At 42.7% G+C, this 20267-nt stretch overlaps 1 protein-coding gene across 4 annotated transcripts in view; it reads right to left on the bottom strand.

Annotated features, from left to right (window-relative positions):
• The window catches only part of LOC133535993 (ras-specific guanine nucleotide-releasing factor 2-like), a 59903-nt gene extending 43096 nt beyond the window's left edge, over nt 1-16807 (bottom strand). For all 4 annotated transcript variants that reach the window (XM_061876120.1, XM_061876121.1, XM_061876122.1 and 1 more), the window contains exons 1-11: nt 12499-16807; nt 10167-10273; nt 5461-5608; nt 5314-5403; nt 5002-5255; nt 4851-4930; nt 4576-4769; nt 2445-2554; nt 2250-2368; nt 1946-2179; nt 1747-1883 (exon numbers count right to left, since the gene is read on the bottom strand). In XM_061876120.1, coding sequence (XP_061732104.1) covers nt 1747-1883; nt 1946-2179; nt 2250-2368; nt 2445-2554; nt 4576-4769; nt 4851-4930; nt 5002-5255; nt 5314-5403; nt 5461-5608; nt 10167-10273; nt 12499-13137 — 2112 coding nt within the window. In that variant the 5' untranslated portion in view covers nt 13138-16807. The remainder of the gene's footprint in view (nt 1-1746; nt 1884-1945; nt 2180-2249; nt 2369-2444; nt 2555-4575; nt 4770-4850; nt 4931-5001; nt 5256-5313; nt 5404-5460; nt 5609-10166; nt 10274-12498) is intronic.
• Nucleotides 16808-20267: the final 3460 nt, after the last annotated feature.

Raw genomic sequence — 20267 nt, 5'->3', positions numbered from 1 at the left:
GAGCAGGTAGACACATCAGTGTCATATATATTGTTATTTCACTAATGCTAACCAGAAGAATGGAAGCATAACACACTGCTGTTAGCATGCTAGCTTTTTTGCTATTTTTACAGGCATATACCTCAGCGTGAATATTTTGTTACTTGACAAATGATACCTGTTAGCAAGCTAACGTAGGTATTTTTTGTACGTATACAACATATTTTGGTACTTCATGCATGTTACAGTTAAAATTTTAGCACGCTAGCGTTAGCACGAAACTTTTATTTAGCTAATTTAGCAGGTAGACACCTCAGTGGCATATTTTTGTATTTCATTCATGCAAACCGTGAGCATGCTAATGTAAGCATGTTAGCATAGCATAATGTCTTTAATGTCCTCTGTGTTCTTTGATGTTTGATGTTTCCCTCTTACACACATGGAAGAGGGATGTGTACTATGGCTATGAGTTGTTTTTTTTTTTGTTGTTTTTTTCCCCTTGGCCTCAGTCTGCACCCCCACTCCAGGGCCAAGGCTAAGACCGATTTTTTAAATTTTATTTTAATCTTCTATTTTTTCTCCCCCCCCCCCCCCCCCCCCTTGTTTACCTGTATACCATCTTTTTTGTAAGGGGCGCTGGAAGCCGGCAGACCCGTCAGCGATCCTGTTCTGTCTCCCTGTAATGTTTGTCTGATCTTGAATGGGATTGTGCTGAAAATTGTAATTTTCCTGAAGGAACTCTCCTGACGGAATAAATAAAGTACTATCTATCTACCTATAGTGCAGTGCTGTTAGCATGCTAGCTTTTTTTTGGCTATTTTTACAGGTAAACATGTCAGCAAATTTTGTACGCACACATCTCCGTTATATTTTGGTACTTAATGCTTGTTTATGTAGCATGCTAGCATTTTAAACACATTGGTCAGGTACACATCCCATAGTAAAATATTTTTGGTACTTCATGCAGTTAAAATTTTAGCACGCTAACTTTTTTTTTTAGCTAATTCAGCAAGCGTCATACAGTTTGGTATTTCACTAATTCTAACCATAAGCATGTTATTGTTAGCATGTTAGCATAGTACTGTGCTGTTAGCATGCTAGCTTTTTTTTGGCTATTTTCACAGGTAAACATGTCAGCAAATTTTGTACGCACACATCTCCGTTATATTTTGGTACTTAATGCTTGTTAATGTAGCATGCTAGCATTTTAAACACATTGGTCAGGTACACATCCCATAGTAAAATATTTTTGGTACTTCATGCAGTTAAAATTTTAGCACGCTAACTTTTTCTTTTAGCTAATTCAGCAAGCGTCATACAGTTTGGTATTTCACTAATGCTAACCATAAGCATGTTATTGTTAGCATGTTAGCATAGTACTGTGCTGTTAGCATGCTAGCTTTTTTTTGGCTATTTTTACAGGTAAACATGTCAGCAAATTTTGTACGCACACATCTCCGTTATATTTTGGTACTTAATGCTTGTTAATGTAGCATGCTAGCATTTTAAACACATTGGTCAGGTACACATCCCATAGTAAAATATTTTTGGTACTTCATGCAGTTAAAATTTTAGCACGCTAACTTTTTCTTTTAGCTAATTCAGCAAGCGTCATACAGTTTGGTATTTCACTAATGCTAACCATAAGCATGTTATTGTTAGCATGTTAGCATAGTACTGTTAGCATGCTAGCTTTTTTGTTGTTGTTTTTTTTCCTTGACGCTCTCTGGCCGGCGTGCTAACGGTTAGCATTGCGTCATCCCTCACCTGGCTGATGTCGCTGGTCCACGCCGCCTTCTCCTGGCGGGACGGAGCCAGGAGGACCACGGAGAAGGTCTGACCATCAGGGGGCTCCACCACGATTTTGAACTCCAGGTGGTTGAAACCCTGACCTGCCGCGTTGTCTGCCAAACAAACTTGAGCGCTCGACAAAACGAAGCGGGTTAGAAAAGAAGAAGATGCTCACAGTCTTCGTCGCCGGCGTCCAGCTCCTCGATGAGCGTGCACTCCATGAGGGACAAGGCTCCGCCTCCTTGCTTGAGGAGGTGGAGCTTCCCTCCCGAAGTTCTGGTGCAGACCAGGAAGTGTTTGGTGAACAGGAAGCACTGCCGCTCCCCTTCCTTCCTGAGCGAGAGCGAGCCCAGGCGGACTTTGCTGAGCACGCCTCGCTCGCTGCTGGACGGCAGCTGCACCAGAGAGCCTGCGGGCGGGAGACCCAGGTCAGCGGCCGCCAGGGGGCGTGGTTTGAGCGCCCGGGGCGTGGCGTCCACCTTGTCTGACGAAGGTCTGGCTGGTGTCCAGCAGGATGTCGCAGCCTTCCACGATCATCCTCTCGATGGCCAGGTTCTTGCGGATGTTCTCCGTGTCGCTCACCTCGTCGTGCATCATCCTGGCCAACAAACACGCTCGTCACTTTTGACCCCCCTGGAGCCCCGCCCCCTGCCACGCCCCCTGCCCCGCCTTACTTGGACAGCTCCTCCAGTTTGGATTTGGCAAAGTCCAGACTCTTGCGCTCCACGTGCTCGTGCGGCGTGTGGGCCAGCAGCTCGTGCAGCGTGATGATGTAGCGAGGGATCTGCAACAGCCACTTCATTAGGGACCCGCACACCACCCATACTGATGTCCACACGATATCATTGTTTTGTCGGTCGGACCAAGGCAAATATGTATCAAAAGCACTCAACTTATGGCACATTTCTGCTTTGGAAGTGAGTGTTGAATGATGCGGACACGTCTGATACTGAATACTTTCTGGGACCCGGCTGCCTCGGAGACTTTGTTGTGTCAATGATATCAGGATTTTAAACCCGCTCATGTCAACAAATATTGTGACTCATGCTGTTCAAATGGTGACACTTACTATTGTGTGTCTATTTTAAGTGCTATTGTGTGTCTATTTTAAGTGCACTTGTGTGTCAATTTTAAGTGATATTGTGTGTCTATCTTAAGTGCTATTGTGTGTCTATTTTAAGTGCACTTGTGTGTCAATTTTAAGTGATATTGTGTGTCTATCTTAAGTGCTATTGTGTGTCTATTTTAAGTGCACTTGTGTCAATTTTAAGTGATATTGTGTGTCTATTTTAAGTGCTATCGTGTGCCTATTTAAGTGCTAGTGTGCCTATTTTAAGTGCACTTGTGTGTCAATTTTAAGTGCTATTATGTGTCTATCTTAAATGTTATTGTGTGTCTACTTTAAGTGCTATTGTGTGTCTATTTTAAGTGTTATTGTGTGTCTATTTTAAGTGCTACTGTGTGCCTATTGTAAGTGGTATTGTGTGTCTATTTTAAGTGCTATTATGTGTCTATCTTAAATGTTATTGTGTGTCTACTTTAAGTGCTATTGTGTGTCCATCTTAAGTGCTATTGTGTGCCTATTTTAAGTGCACTTGTGTGTCAATTTTAAGTGCTATTGTGTGTCTATTTTAAGTGCTACTGTGTGCCTATTTCAAGTGCTATTGTGTGTCTATTTTAAGTGTTATTGTGTGTCTATTTTAAGTGCTACTGTGTGCCTATTTTAAGTGCTATCGTGTGTCTATTTTAAGTGCTATTGTGTGCCTATTTTAAGTGCTATTGTATGTCTACTTTAAGTGCTATTGTGTGCCTATTTTAAGTGATATTGTGTGTCTACTTTAAGTGCTATTGTGTGTCTATTTCAAGTGCTATTGTGTGTCTATCTTAAGTGCTATTGTGTGTCCATCTTAAGTGCTATTGTGTGTCCATCTTAAGTGCTATTGTGTGTCTATTTTAAGTGCTATTGTTCGTCTATTTTAAGTGCTATTGTTCGTCTATTTTAAGTGCTATTGTGTGTCTATTTTAAGTGCTATTGTGTGTCTATTTTAAGTGCCATTGTGTGTCTATTTTAAGTGCTATTGTGTGTCTATTTTAAGTGCTATTGTGTGTCTATTTTAAGTGCTATTGTGTGTCCATCTTAAGTGCTATTGTGTGTCTATCTTAAGTGCTATTGTGTGTCTATTTTACATGCTATTGTGTGCTTAGCTGTTGGAGGCGGTCAGGTGACCTGTACCTGGAACATGGGGTAGGTGAGGAAGGTGTGCAGGTGGTCAGGTGACCTGTACCTGGAACATGGGGTAGGTGAGGAAGGTGTGCAGGTGGTCAGGTGACCTGTACCTGGAACATGGGGTAGGTGAGGAAGGTGTGCAGGTGGTCAGGTGACCTGTACCTGGAACATGGGGTAGGTGAGGAAGGTGTGCAGGCGGTCAGGTGACCTGTACCTGGAACATGGGGTAGGTGAGGAAGGTGTGCAGGTGGTCAGGTGACCAGTACCTGGAACATGGGGTAGGTGAGGAAGGTGTGCAGGTGGTCAGGTGACCTGTACCTGGAACATGGGGTAGGTGAGGAAGGTGTGCAGGTGGTCAGGTGACCTGTACCTGGAACATGGGGTAGGTGAGGAAGGTGTGCAGGTGGTCAGGTGACCTGTACCTGGAACATGGGGTAGGTGAGGAAGGTGTGCAGGTGGTCAGGTGACCTGTACCTGGAACATGGGGTAGGTGAGGAAGGTGTGCAGGTGGTCAGGTGACCTGTACCTGGAACATGGGGTAGGTGAGGAAGGTGTGCAGGTGGTCAGGTGACCTGTACCTGGAACATGGGGTAGGTGAGGAAGGTCTCCAGCATGCGTCCCTCGCAGGCGGCGTTGGACTCGTACTGCTTGAGCAGCTTGTCCAGGTCTCGGTTCTGCTTGCAGTGGGCCAGGACCTGCAGGCTGTACTGGTGGTTGCGCACAAACTCCTGGTAGATGTTCAACATGGGCAGCAGGATGTCGAAGAGGTCGGCTGCGGAGGGAGGGGGGGGAGCAGAGTGAAAGGTGTCGGTGTGGGGAGGGGGGGATAGAGACGCTGGACTGGAGTCCTCACCTAGGACCAGCGTGGGCCAGTTGGCCATGCGGGCGTCGAGTCCCTGGTGGAAGATCTCGTGCAGGAACATGATGGTCTCGCTGGAACACACAAGGCGGGGCTGAGCTCCAGGTGCGCGGGGGTGGGGGGTTGTAACCATGGCGACGGGTACCTGTTGAGGAAGATGCTGCTGACGTCGTCGTGGCTTATGGGCGGCTTCTTGGAGCTGGCGGCCATGCGCAGAGGGCGCAGGAAGCAGTTGACCAGGATGGAGAGCTGGTGCACGTACTCCGTCTCCGCCTCCGCCATGTTGAAGACGATCTGGTTCCTCTTCCTCATGCTCTCAGCGTGCGGCGAGCAGATGTAGTCCTGCACGATGATCTTCCACTTGCGGCGGCACAGCCAGCCGCGCATGAAGCTCTGCACCTGCGCACACGCATCACGTCTGACTCCGCCCACACGCCACCGGACCCCCGACACGTACCTTCTTGATCTTTTTGATGTCCGGGTCCTCCTCGTCCTGGTGGCCGTGGTTGGGCTGCAGGCGCTCCTTGGTCCTGTTCAGCAGCACGATCTGCACGCCAGGTCCGTCTTAGCATTAGCATTAGCATTAGCATTAGCTTCAGCCTACCTCCGCCTTCAGCCTCTCGATCTCCGTGTCCTGGTCCTCCAGCTGAGTGCGCAGCTGATTGGCTGCGGTCTTCTCAGTGTCCATGATCTGGACCAGGTGGATGTACTTCTGCATGAGGATCTCACGCTCCATGATGATGTCAGAGTAGCTGATGAGGACCACACGGAAAATACTCACAACATTATTGCTGACGGCCACTTCTTGACCCTGGAACTGACTATTTCCACATTACTTCTCATGTAAATACTTACATAAATCATTGTCAGTACAATAAAGTTTTTGTGAAAACCATGTCTTGACCCTGGAACTGACTATTTCTACATTACCTCCTATGTAAATATTCACATTAAACATTGTCAGTACAAAACAGCTTTTGTGATGACACAGTTTGACCCTGGAACTGACTATTTCCACATTACTTCTCATATAAATACTTACATAAATCATTGTCAGTACAATAAAGTTTTTGTGAATACACAGTTTGACCCTGGAATAGACTATTTTTACTTTACTTCCTTTGTAAATACTCACATAAACATGGTATCTACAGTAAACCTTTTGTCAAAAACACGTTTTGACCCGGAAACTGACTATTTCTACATGACTTCCTATGTAAATACTCACATAAATCATTGTCTGTACAATAAAGTTTTTGTGATGGCCACAGTTTGACCCTGGAACTGACTATTTCCACATTACTTCTCATGTAAATACTTACGTAAATCATTGTCAGTACAATAAAGTTTTTGTGAAAACAATGTCTTGACCCTGGAACTGACTATTTCTACATTACCTCCTATGTAAATACTCACATTAATCATTGTCTGTACAATAAAGTTTGTGTCATGACTCAGTTTGACCCTGGAACTGACTATGTCTACATTTTTTTTATATTGATGCTCACACAAAACATTGTACAATTTAGCTTTTATGATGTCACAGTTTGACCCTGGAACTGACCATATTTATATTACTTACTACACAAATACATACATTAAACTTTGTCAGTACAATAAAGGGTTTTTTTTTGATGATATGGTTTGACCCTGGAACTGACTAATTCTGCATTATTTCCTATGTAAATACTCACATAAAACATTGTCTGTACAAAAAACTTTTTGTTATGACACAGTTTGACCCTGGAACTGACTATTTCTACATTACTTCCTATGTAAATACTTACATAAATCATTGTATGTATAATAAAGTTTGTGTGATGACACAGTTTGACCCTGGAACTGACTATTTCTACATTATTTCCTATATAAATACTCACATGAAACATTGTCAATACAATAAAAAATGTTTGATGATACAGTTTCACACTGGAACTGACTATTTCTACATTACTTCCTATGTAAATACTCACATAAATCATTGTCTGTACAGTAAACTTTTTGGGACAAACACGTTTTGACCCTGGAACTGACTATTTCTACATTACTTCCTATGTAAATACTCACATAAATCATTGTCTGTACAATAAAGTTTGTGTGATGACACAGTTTGACCCTAGAACTGACTATGTCTAATTTTTTTTATATGGATGCTCACACAAAACATTGTACAATTTAGCTATTGTAATGTCACAGTTTGACCCTGGAACAGACCATATTTACATTACTTACTACACAAATACATACATAAAACATTGTCAGTACAATAAAGTGTTTTTTTTTGATGATATGGTCTAACCCTGGAACTGACTATTTCTAGATTACTTCCTACGTAAAAATTCACATAAATCATTGTCTGTACAAAAAAGTTTTTGTGATGACAGAGTTTGACCCTGGAACTGACTATTTCTACATTACTTCCTATGTAAATACTCACATAAATCATTGTATGTATAATAAAGTTTGTGTGATGACACAGTTTGACCCTGGAACAGACCATATTTATATTACTTACTACACAAATACAGACATAAAACATTGTCAGTGCAATAAAGTTTTTTTTTTGATGATATGGTTTGACCCTGGAACTGACTATTTCTACATTACCTGCTATGTAAATACTCACATAAAACATTGTCTGTACAAAAAAGTTTTTGTTATGACACAGTCTGACCCTGGAACTGACTATTTTTCCATTACTTCCTATGTAAATACTCACATAAAACATTGTCTGTACAATAAAGTTTGTGTGATGACTCAGTTTGACCCTGGAACTGACTATGTCTGCATTTTTTTTTTATATGGATGCTCACACAAAACATTGTACAATTTAGCTTTTGTGATGTCATAGTTTGACCCTGGAACAGACCATATTTACATTATTTCCTACACAAATACATACATAAAACATTGTCAGTACGATAAAGGTTTTTTTTGATGATATGGTTTGACCCTGGAACTGACTATTTGTACATTACTTCCTATGTAAATACTCACATAAATCATTGTCTGTACAATAAAGTTTTTGTAAAAACCACATCTTGACCCTGGAACTGACTATTTTTACATTACCTCCTATGTAAATACTCACATAAAACATTGTCTGTACAATAAAGTTTTTGTGATGACACAGTTTGACCCTGGAACTGACTATATTTACTTTACTTCCTTTGTAAATACTCACATAAACATGGTCTCTACAATAAACTTTTTGTGAAAAACACATTTTGATCCTGGAACTGACTATTTCTACATGATTTTCTATATAAATGCTCATGCAAAACATTGTACAATATAACTTTTGTGATGACACAGTTTGACCCTGGAACAGACTATTTCTACGTGACTTCCAATGTACATAAAACATTGTCTACAGACTACTTATTTCCATGTGGTGAACAAAGAAAATGTCAAAATGGGAAAGTACTTCCAGCAAACAAGAGGCGTTCACGTGTTATTTGTCACTTTGGAGCTCCAACATTATGGTTTCCTATTCAAACTTGTGTTCACAAGTAAGTCAACAATCATTAAAAGACATATTTTCCTAATAAAAAAGCCACAAAAGTGAAGATGAGCCAACAAAAGCCAGCAGAAAGAGGAGATAAAAATAGGAGCGGCAGCGACAGAAGGCCAGCTTCAGTGTGTGATGTAAGCAGAGGAGCTAAAAAGCACCAGCGTGACCTAAATGTCAACTGCTGCGAGCAGAACACACACACACACACACACACACACACACACACATCCGCAACATTGCTGTGTGATGTAGAAGAATGTGTGTCAGCATGAAACAAGACAAGAAGATAAGTTTGATAGTAATCATGTCGTAGTCGCCGTATTGGTTATGCAAATTAATTTGACTACTAAGTTCAATCAGGGGATACAATTAACAGTTTAATTAATAGAATGTATAATTATAGACCATAGAAAATGGATGGATGGATAACTCATTGTATAGGTCAGGGGTCGGGAACCTTTTTGGCTGAGAGAGCCAAGAATCCAAATATTTTAAAATGTATTTCCGTAAGAGCCATATCATTTTTTTTTCAACACTAAACACAACTAAATGTGTGGATTTTTAAGTAAGACCAACATTTCTAGAGTCTAATAGGTCTCGTATTCTTTGTTATAACGTTGATATTCTGAAGCTAACAGTGGAGGGGCGTGGCCTGTGGGCCTGCAGCAAAGCGGGGTGTGCCAGGACCGGCCTCGAAATCAGCGACAGGTGCGTACATGGCCCACCTGGGCCTTGTTATCTAATCACCTGTCGCTCTGTTATAAGCAGCAGCCGGGAGGAGAGACAGGGTTGGAGCTGGAGCCAGAGCCAGAGCGCGAGCGAGAACGAAAGAGAAAAAGACAATTGCTGGAAAGCAACTGAGAGACTTATTGAAAAATTAAAAAAATATTGTAACCCTGAAAAAGGCTTTTATGTCAGTGCTTGGTGGTCTGAAGAACCCCCAGGAGGGCAAACCCTAAAAAAAACCATAATAAATAAATCATGCAATTTCTTGAACAAGTGCGGTAGAAAAAAGGATGGATGGATTCAAATGCATGAGCATGTTTAATATTTTGAACATTATTTTTAACATTTTGATTATAAGTGGAATTATTCATGACTTATCGTGTTAAGGAATGTCAGCTCAGATTTATCTGAGAGCCAGATGCAGTCATCAAAAGTCACATCTGGCTCTAGAACCATAGGTTCCCTACCCCTGGTCTAGATTATTAAAGCTCGTGTTCGAGTAATATTTTCCCTCCTTTTGGCGGAATAAGAAGGCCTTCGAAACTTTTTAGCTTTAGTTCTGCTATTAGAGACACAACCTTTGTTATCTCTGCTCTCACACACATATTATTATCATTATTATTATTATTATTATTAATGTTGTCATAATTTTCTAGCCTGGAGAGAGATTGAAGAAGGCGATGTCAAGTTAACTTTCAGTTTCAGTATCCCACAATCCACAGCAACATAGTTTGCAAAAAAGCCTGCTTCTAGAGACTGCTTTGACCTTGAGATGGTTCAATTCCTCCTCTCACAGCTGGTGTTGTTATTGTTTCTTTGTTTTCTACAATACTTTCTTTCAACTTCACTCTTAGTCAGCTCATCCTTTTAGACCTCTTCTAGGGCCAGTTTGGTGTGACAATCAGCCTAGACCGAGGAACACCTGCAGAGAACATGCAAACATGCACACTACACACAAAAAGCTCCGGAATCGAACCCGACAAGCGCTAACCACTGCTCCATCGTGCTGCCCCCAGCTGACGGCATTTGACATGTGAGATGGTGAAGTGGTGTGTGTGTGTGTGTGTCACCTGGCCTGCTGGATGCACTCCACCCACTCGACACAGTCCGCCTCCTCCTCACAGCGCAGCTCCAGAGGTTTCTGACCGTCATGGCCGAACACAACCAGGAAGTAGTGCTGCAGAGAGACAGGTCATGTGACCACTCTTTACCACCATGGTGACTTCAACATCCTCAACAACTACATCCTGATCCATTACAACTACTTCCTGTATCACACCTGACTTCCTGTATCACACTTAACTTCCTGTCCCACATTCACTTCCTGTATCACACCTGACTTCCTGTACAACACCTGACTTCCTGTACCACACCTGACTTCCTGTATCACACCTGACTTCCTGTACCACATTCACTTCCTGTATCACACTTGACTTCCTGTACCACACCTGACTTCCTGTACCACACCTGACTTCCTGTATCACACCTGACTTCCTGTACCACACCTGACTTACTGCACCACATTCTCTTCCTGTATCACACCTGACTTCCTGTACCACACCTGACTTCCTGTATCACATCTGACTTCCTGTATCACACCTGACTTCCTGTACCACATTCACTTCCTGTACCACACCTGACTTCCTGTACCACACCTTACTTCCTGTATCACACCTGACTTCCTGTACCACATTCACTTCCTGTATCACACCTGACTTCCTGTATCACACCTGACTTCCTGTACCACATTCACTTCCTGTATCACACCTGACTTCCTGTATCACACCTGACTTCCTGTACCACATTCACTTCCTGTACCACACCTGACTTCCTGTACCACATTCATTTCCTGTATCACACCTGACTTCCTGTATCACACCTGACTTCCTGTACCACACCTGAGCTCCTATACCACATTCACTTCCTGTATCACACCTGACTTCCTGTATCACACCTGACTTCCTGTACCACATTCACTTCCTGTACCACATTCACTTCCTGTATCACACCTCACTTCCTGTATCACACCTGACTTCCTGTACCACACCTGACTTCCTGTACCACACCTGACTTCCTGTATCACACCTGACTTCCTGTATCACACCTGACTTCCTGTACCACATTCACTTCCTGTACCACACCTGACTTCCTGTACCACATTCACTTCCTGTATCACACCTGACTTCCTGTATCACACCTGACTTCCTGTACCACATTCACTTCCTGTATCACACCTGACTTCCTGTACCACACTTGACTTCCTTTATCCCACCTGGCTTCCTGTATCACACAATAACTTCCTGTATCACACCTGACTTCCTGTATCACACAATAACTTCCTGTATCACACCTGACTTCCTGTATCACACCTGACTTCCTGTACCACACCTGACTTCCTGTATCACACCTGACTTCCTGTATCACACAATCAGTTCCTGTATCACACAATAACTTCCTGTATCACACCTGACTTCCTGTATCACACAATCACTTCCTGTATCACACCTGACTTCCTGCTGGACATCAAGGTGCAAGAGCGCCAACAGAGGTTGTTGTCGCGGTGTCAAAACGTGTTAGTATCCACGAAGGCCGCGTGTTCGATTCCCCGCAGCACCTGACTATGTCGGTCACATGACTTCTTGTGACAGCTTCTCAGACGCTCGGAGCAAAGTGACAACAAACATGGACAAAGTGGCGACACGCACACGCCACTTCCTGAACGCCACCACAGACTCCCAGCACCGTGTTTCTGCTGACCTTGCACATCAAATACAGCCAAGCATGCACACTTAGTCTATCAACCCCATGCTCTGCAGCGGCATGCTCGTGCACATCTACAACTTTGCAGCACTTTGCAACACTTTCAGGCGGGTCGTGTGCATGACGACGGTCAAATAATCAGGAGACACTTGCTAGCATGTGCCAGCATCAGACCAGCGGGAGGCTTAAAGGCTTGTGTGTGTGTGTGTGTGTGTGTGTGTGGTGCTTACATAACCAACAAGGCTTGTACAGCTCCTTTGCTCCACTAATGCGGCTTCCCTGGCAGCCGGCTGGATTTAAGCTGGAGGACAACAATGACAAACACACACACACACACACACACACAGGCCACGCCCCTTTTCTAAACTGACGTCTGACAATTTGCTCCAAGTCTGGAAACAAGTCCCATGCCACTAATGAGTCTGTAAACAACAACAACTTATACAATAAACACAAACAGGAAGTGAACGTTAGAAGAGCTTCCGGTCTTCTAGGAGGTCAGAGGTCACTACTTTAGTCTCTCAGTCGTGCTTTCGCCTCAACTACAAGGTGACGTCACTTCCTTTCCACACTCCTGTATAAAGTTAGAAACATAAACAACGGATGACGTCACAACGGCAAGGAGGGGGGGGGGGGACCCACCTGCTGCTTGTCGGGAGTTTCTCTGCTGCTCAGTGACGTCACCTTGGTGGCGGGGGCGCGCTCGCACGTGCATCCCTCCAGCAGGTACATGCCCGAGGGTCGCGCGCTCTGCTCGCCCTCGAAGTAGAAGAGAACGTTCTGGTAGAGCGCGAAGAACTTGTCGGTCCAGCGGCTGTTCTCCGCGCTCTTCTTGCTCAGGAAGCCGCGCTTGGCGCCCTCCTTTCGCGCCACCAGCGACAGGTAGAGCGCGTGGCCCTCGTTGTAGCGCACGCTCTTCTGCATGTCCGCGGGGATGCGTCCCGAGATACTGCGCGCGCCGTCACATGGCTCCGGTTCGCGGGTGAACTTAATCCGGGTTTTGGCGCGGGACGGAAAGTTTCCCGCGTCGCTGCGTGGGCGCACTTGGGTCTCCCCGAGGACGGAGGACAGGAAGTCAGTAGGGCGATGAGGATGAGGGGACACAAAGACGCCGATGATGTTCGCGGACTGACGGCGGCGTGGAGCGCTAATCGGCTTTGAAGTCCACTTAAAGGCACAGCAGCACGCGTGGGCACGTGCCAAGGAGGGGGAGGAGCACAGGTGTGGACGGGCGCGCGATCGAAGGCGGGCTGCGGTATCATGGTCCATCCATCCATCCATTTTCTTCCACTTATCCGGGTTGGGGTGGCGGGGGCAGCAGCCTAAGCAGAGGAACTGTTATGATTACTAAGTGGAGGTGACGGCAAACGGACACCGGGTGGCAGTATGTTCAATAATTTATATATGAGAATACTAAACAACGGTGGGAGAGGGGTTAGTGCGTCTGCCTCACAATACGAAGGTCCTGCAGTCCTGGGTTCAAATCCAGGCTCGGGATCTTTCTGTGTGGAGTTTGCATGTTCTCCCCGTGAATGCGTGGGTTCCCTCCAGGTACTCCGGCTTCCTCCCACTTCCAAAGACATGCACCTGGGGATAGGCCCCTCCCACCTCCAAAGACATGCACCTGGGGATAGGCCCCTCCCACTTCCAAAGACATGCACCTGGGGATAGGTTGATTGGCAACACTAAATTGGCCCTAGCGTGTGAATGTTGTCTGTCTATCTGTGTTGGCCCTGCGATGAGGTGGCGACTTGTCCAGGGTGTACCCCGCCTTCCGCCCGATTGTAGCTGAGATAGGCGCCAGCGCCCCCCACGACCCCAAAAGGGAATAAGCGGTAGAAAATGGATGGATGGAATACTAAACAATAATAACAGACAATACAAATAAACTATAGAATGGTGTGTGTCAAAAACCCAAGAGTGTGTATGGTGTAAGACTATGTGAAGTTTTAATTGGAGCGTTTTACCATAAGTGTTGGAGCGAGGAAGTCCATGGGCCGGCAGGATCAGGGAACGAGGGGAAGGCGTCAGAGTCCAGGGGCGGGCGAGGAGTCGAGGGACGAAGGAGGAGATGCACAGGCCACGGAGGGTTCTGCGGGGACACGGGAGAAGACACTGAGAACCCGGAGAGGCAGAACACATGGAGAGCAGGATTGCATAAAGCAGGGTGATCGCTTACTGGACCTAAATAGTAAGTTCCCGCCCTGATCCTTGGTCCACTTGTCCCTGTATACGGCTTCACGTCATCAGTCACAGGTGTGTCAGGCGTGGACTGCGGCAGAAAGTGGGCGCGGTCTGCTTGATGAGCGCCGGGGGCGTGTCTGGAGTGTCAGCGGGTCCTCTGGTTGGACCTGCAGTGGAGGGGGCGTGTCTGGAGTGTCAGCGGGTCCTCTGGTTGGACCTGCAGTGGAGGGGGCGTGTCTGGAGTGTCAGCGGGTCCTCTGGTTGGACCTGCAGCAGAGGGGGCGTGTCTGGAGTGTCAGCAGGTCCTCTGGTTGGACCTGCAGCGGAGGGGGCGTGTCTGGAGTGTCAGCGGGTCCTCTGGTTGGACCTGCAGCAGAGGGGGCGTGTCTGGAGTGTCAGCGGGTCCTCTGGTTGGACCTGCAGCAGAGGGGGCGTGTCTGGAGTGTCAGCGGGTCCTCTGGTTGGACCTGCAGCGGAGGGGGCGTGTCTGGAGTGTCAGCAGGTCCTCTGGTTGGACCTGCAGTGGAGGGGGCGTGTCTGGAGTGTCAGCAGGTCCTCTGGTTGGACCTGCAGCGAGGGAGACACAGAATGCGCATGTGCCACAACAGAAACCCAGACTTCCCTCTCCCCAGCCACTTGGTCCAGCTCCTCCCAGGGCAGGACCAAGGCGTTCCCGGGCCTTCCCAATGTGTCCTGGGTCTTCCCCGTGGCCTCCTGCCGGACCAGCCATCCGTTTCCTACCGTTTGTCCTTCTCAGAGGCGAAGCCTATCCCAACGGTTTTATTTCAGACTCTTTGTATGCAGCTTCTTTTTCTTTATCCATCCATCCTTTTCTACCGCTTATTCCCTTTGGGGTCGCGGGGGCGCTTGTGCATATCTCAGCTACAATCGGGCGGAAGGCGGCGTACACCCTGGACAAGTCGCCACTTTTTCTTTATTACAATAAAAAACATTTTGGACACTGAATTTTTAGCATTCAAAATGTGTAAAATTAATGTTCCATACATCAAATTATGCTGACAATGTCTACAAAATCCATCCATCCATCCATTTTCTTGCCCTTATATGAGGTGGGGTCACGGGGGCAGCAGCCTAAGCAGAGAAGCCCAGACTTCCCTCTCCCCAGCCACTTGGTCCAGCTCCACCCAGGGGATCCCGAGGCATTCCCAGGCCTTCCCAACGTGTCCTGGGTCTTCCCCGTGAACTCCTGCCGGTCCAGGCATCCACTTCCTACCGTTTGTCCTTCTCAGAGGCGAAACCTATCTTAACTGTTTTATTTCAGACTCTTTGTATGCAGTTTCTTTTTCTTTATTCCCCCCCAAAATTTGGACACTGAATTTTTGTAATTTTTAGCATTCAAAATTTGTCAAATTAATGTTTTTTTTACATCAAATTATGCTGACAATGTTTATAAAATCCATCCACTTTTTTCCGCTTATCTGAGGTCGGGTCGCGGGGGCAGCAGCCCAAGCAGGGAAGCCCAGTATTTCCTCTCCCCAGCCACTTTGTCCAGCTCTTCCCGGGGGATCCCGAGGCGTTCCCAGGCCAGTCGAGAGACATAGTCTTCCCAACGTGTCCTGGGTCTTCCCTGTGGTCTCCAAATCCATCCATTTTCTACCGTTTGTCCTTCTCAGAGGCAGAGCCTATCCCAGCCATCAAACTGTTTTACTTCAGACTCTTTGTAAGCAGCTTCTTTTTCTTTATCCATCCTTTTTCTACCGCTTATTCCCTTTGGGGTCGTGGGGGCGCTTGTGCCTATCTCAGCTACAATCAGGCGGAAGGCGGTGTACACCCTGGACAAGTCGCCACTTTTTCTTTATTACAATAAAAAACATTTTGGACACTGAATTTTTAGCATTCAAAATGTGTAAAATGAATGTTTTTTACATGAAATTATGCTGACAATGTTGTTATGAAATCAGTTTGTCAAAATAAAGTCGGTGTTTAAAAATGTGTTGCTTTTTTTGACGCAACCAATATTTCTGCACTGATTTTTTTTACACTATTTTTACGTACTTCATTTGGAAACACATTTTTTTTCTCAATTTTTTATTTCAATAAACTGTATTTAACATAATTTGATGTAAAAAGAAATTATAAACGTGAATGATCCAAGGAAATAAACTAAAATGACATATGGTCAACAATATTTGATGTGCAAAAACTCTTGTTTACAAAATTCAAACAATTCAGTAAATTGTAAAAAACTTTTGTAATAAAGACACAATTTAAGGTAACCAACACATTCACGTGTCTTTATTACGAAAGCCTTTTTTAAATAATTTCATTTATTTACCGGAAGAGAGCACAAAGTAGGGTTGTAGTTCACTTTTACGACACTGGAGGGGGCTTTGAACGCATCGTTGCATCAGCATCCCCTGAAGGTCAGGTGAACATCCAATAGTTGTGTATTGTACAGACAAGTTACTTTATATACACTTTAATATCACTTATTCCAATATTTCAACCAATATTTCTGCAGTTGTTTTTTTTACACAATTAATTTACACTAAATTTTATAACACTTTTAACTATCAATCAATGTATTTATTCAACCAAATTAACAGTATAATTTAATCTAGGAAAAAAAATAAATTCACAAAATTTAAACAAAAAAATCAGATACATAAATGATTTCGTGATAAAATACATAATATTGAGGTTATTTTGGGTCTTTTTTACAAAAACTTTTTTAATGCAGAAAACTTCCGTGCAGAAACTTTTATTGAATAAATTTCAACCAATATCTTTGCATTGTTTTTCTTCTTTTTTTACACATAATTAAGTTACACTAAATTTTAAAACCCAGTTTTAACTAACTGCATTTTAACCAATGTTTTTATTCACCAAATTAACAGTAAAGTTTGATGTAGGAAAAAAAATAATTTCACCAAATTTAAACACAAAAAAATCGGATACATAAATTATTTCATAATAGACACAAATTAATATGGAGGTTAATTTGGGTCTTTTTTTTTTTTTTTTTACAAAAACTTCTAATGCAGAAAAATTCCATGCAGAGACTTTTGTTGAAGCAACCAATATTTCAACCAATACTTATGCATAATTTTTTTTTCCACATAAATAATTTACACTACATTTTATAACACTGTTTTAACTAAGTGCTTTTCAACCAATTTCTTTATACAATCTAATTTACAGTAAAAAATTATGTAGGAAAAAATATCAAAAAATTAAAACACAAAAAAATCAGATACATAAATTTAGTGTCAAAAAAGACAGGTTTTTTTTTCCAAAAACATTTTTAATGCTGAAAAATTCAGTGCAGAAACTTATGTTGAAGCAACCAATATTTCTGCACTGTTTATTTTTTTATTTTACACAATTAATCTACACTTAATTTTAAAACGTTGTTTTGACTAACTGCATTTTTAACCATTTTTTTATTCAAATTATCAGCATAATTCAGTTCACACAAAAAAGAAAAAAAACTTGTATTTAATGAACTGACGTTTTTAGCATCAAATTATTCAAATCATTTCATGAATAACCTTGTTTTTAAATACAAACAATATTAATATTTAAAGCTGCGAGCCTGGCCCCCATAACCAAACGGGGTTCACGCATGACGTCATGTCACTGAAATGTTTTACGCTTCCTTTTTAAACAGAACAAAACATTTTTATTCAATGAAATTGGTTCCAAAAGTCAACGATGAACTAAAAAAATGCAACTGGAAAGCATCAGTGGACATATATGCATCAACTATTAACTTTCACGACAGTAAAAGCACTTGATAAAATGAAAGTATTGATAACAAAGTCAACATAGGAGGTGGTGTCCCTAATCAAGTGTCTACTGCGTGATGCTTTTTTTGAAACTCTTCCAGCCTGGGAGGACAAGCAGATGTTGCAGTGTGTGTGTGTGTGTGTGTGTGTGTGTGTGTGTGTGTGTGTGTGTGGAAACAGATGTTTTGTGTGTGTGCGTGTGTTCTTGTATTTCTACCCTTCTTGATACGTGAAGAAGGAAAAGTATCTTCCATATGAGGAGGTGTGAACAAGTGATGACATAAGTCATGCTCCCAATAATATTGCATCTATCAAAATGAGGGTGGCGCCAAAAAGGTGGGAGTTTTCAAACTGACTGTGTGACGGTTTTAAAAGTGCTCCCCCACTGGTCAACATATGAAATAACAAGTGTGTGTAAGTGATTGAAATGCGCCCCCTTTGGCCAAAATTAATTTTTTTTTTAAATGTATATAGAGCAGGGGTCACCAACGTGGTGCCCGTAAGGACCAGATGAGTCGCCCGCTGGCCTGTTCTAAAAATAGCTCAAATAGCAGCACTTACCAGTGAGCTGCCTCTATTTTTTAAATTGTATTTATTTACTAGCAAGCTGGTCTCGCTTTGCTCGACATTTTTAATTCTAAGAGAGACAAAACTCAAATAGAATTTGAAAATCCAAGAAAATATTCTAAAGACTTGGTCTTCACTTGTTTAAATACATTCATTTCTTTTTTTACTTTGCTTTTTGTAACTTTCAGAAAGACAATTTTAGAGAAAAAATACAACCTTAAAAAGGATTTTTAAACACATATACCTTTTTACCTTTTAAATTCCTTCCTCTTCTTTCCTGACAATTTAAATCAATGTTCAAGTATTTTTTTTATTTATTGTAAAGAATAATAAATAAATTTTATTTTAATTCTTCATTTTAGCTTCTGTTTTTTTGAAGAAGAATATTTGTGAAATATTTCTTCAAACCTATGATTAAAATTCCCAAAAATTATTCTGGCAAATCTAGAAAATCTGTAGAATCAAATTTAAATCTTATTTCAAAGTCTTTCGTATTTCTTTTAAAATTTTTGTTGTGGAAAATCTAGCAGAAATAATGATTTGTCTTTGTTAGAAATATATCTTGGTCCAATTTGTTATATATTCTAACAAAGTGCAGATTGGATTTTAACCTATTTAAAACATGTCATCAAAATTCTAAAATGAATCTTAATCAGGAAATATTACTAATGATGTTCCATAAATTATTTTTTGTATTTTTTCAAAAAGATTCGAATTAGCTAGTTTTCCTCTTCTTTTTTTCGGGTGAATTTTGAATTTTAAACAGTCAAAATTGAAGACAAACTAGGTTTCAAAATTTAATTTTCATTTTTTCCCCTGTTTTCTGCTCTTTTAAACCGTTCAATTAAGTGTTTTTTTCATCATTTATTCTCTACAAAAAACCTTCCGTAAAAGGAAAAAAAATGTACGACGGAATGACAGAAAACCCCCTTTTTTTAATATAATTTAGATGTATTAATTAAAGGTAATTTGAGCAAATTGGCTATTTCTGGCAATTTATTTAAGTGTGTATCAAACTGGTAGCCCTTCGCATTAATCAGTAGCCAAGAAGTAGCTCTTGGTTCCAAAAAGGTTGGTGACCCCTGTTCTATATCATATTAATGTTGTAAATACACATCTTAGATATTGGGTTTCACTATGTAAAGCGCTTTGAGTCACTTGAGAAAAGCGCTATATAAATATAATTCACAATTTTTATATATCTAGAAAGGGTGATCCTAACGAGGTAGACATTTTTCGCAGGTCTCAAGAAGGTCAGAAATACAAAAGTGTGTGTGTGTGTGTGTGTGTGTGTGTGTGTGTTACTTCTGACCTTGCAGCCTGCTCTGACCTTAAGGGGCGTGTCTTCGGGGGAAGAGCGTGTCAATCAACATCTGATATCACGTCCTCGTCCTTGAAGTTATTTCAGGGTCACATGGCCGCAGGTAGGACACAAACCACCAGGGGGTCCTCGGTGTCCTACACTGTGGACTGAGGCACAGGAAGTGAACAAAGCAACAACGTATTGTTGTACGGTCAAGCAAGCGGCTGTTTTAAAGGCCGCCGTCTCATGGTGGGGGCGGGGCTAGCCCCTGAAGTTGAAGCAGAGGTCAAGGACGCTAAATCCTCCTGAAAGTACTCTAAAAAAAGGACTGATCCAGCGTGACCGACAGATGCTGCCACCTGGTTGTGGAGCCATGAACTGCAGACGAGCTGGCCGGGTTTCCATGGCAACAGGAAAAGTGATGGAGGAGCTGAAAAAGGTGCTCACTTTGTTGTGTTTCAAGTGGAAAAAGAAGTGAACCTTCCGAGCTTAATTTTGGTTAATTTTGGCATGTGAGTAATAAATCAAGTGTATTCAAAATAAACAGAAGTTGTAACGATTTATTTCAGGTTGAATATAATTCCAAGTGTTGTATTTGAGCTTCTGTT

The sequence above is a fragment of the Nerophis ophidion genome, linkage group LG17 (assembly GCF_033978795.1).
Source record: "Nerophis ophidion isolate RoL-2023_Sa linkage group LG17, RoL_Noph_v1.0, whole genome shotgun sequence".
Lineage (NCBI taxonomy): Eukaryota > Metazoa > Chordata > Actinopteri > Syngnathiformes > Syngnathidae > Nerophis > Nerophis ophidion.
The sequence above is the reverse complement of the archived record's forward strand: the minus strand, read 5'-3'. Positions and strand labels throughout refer to the sequence as shown.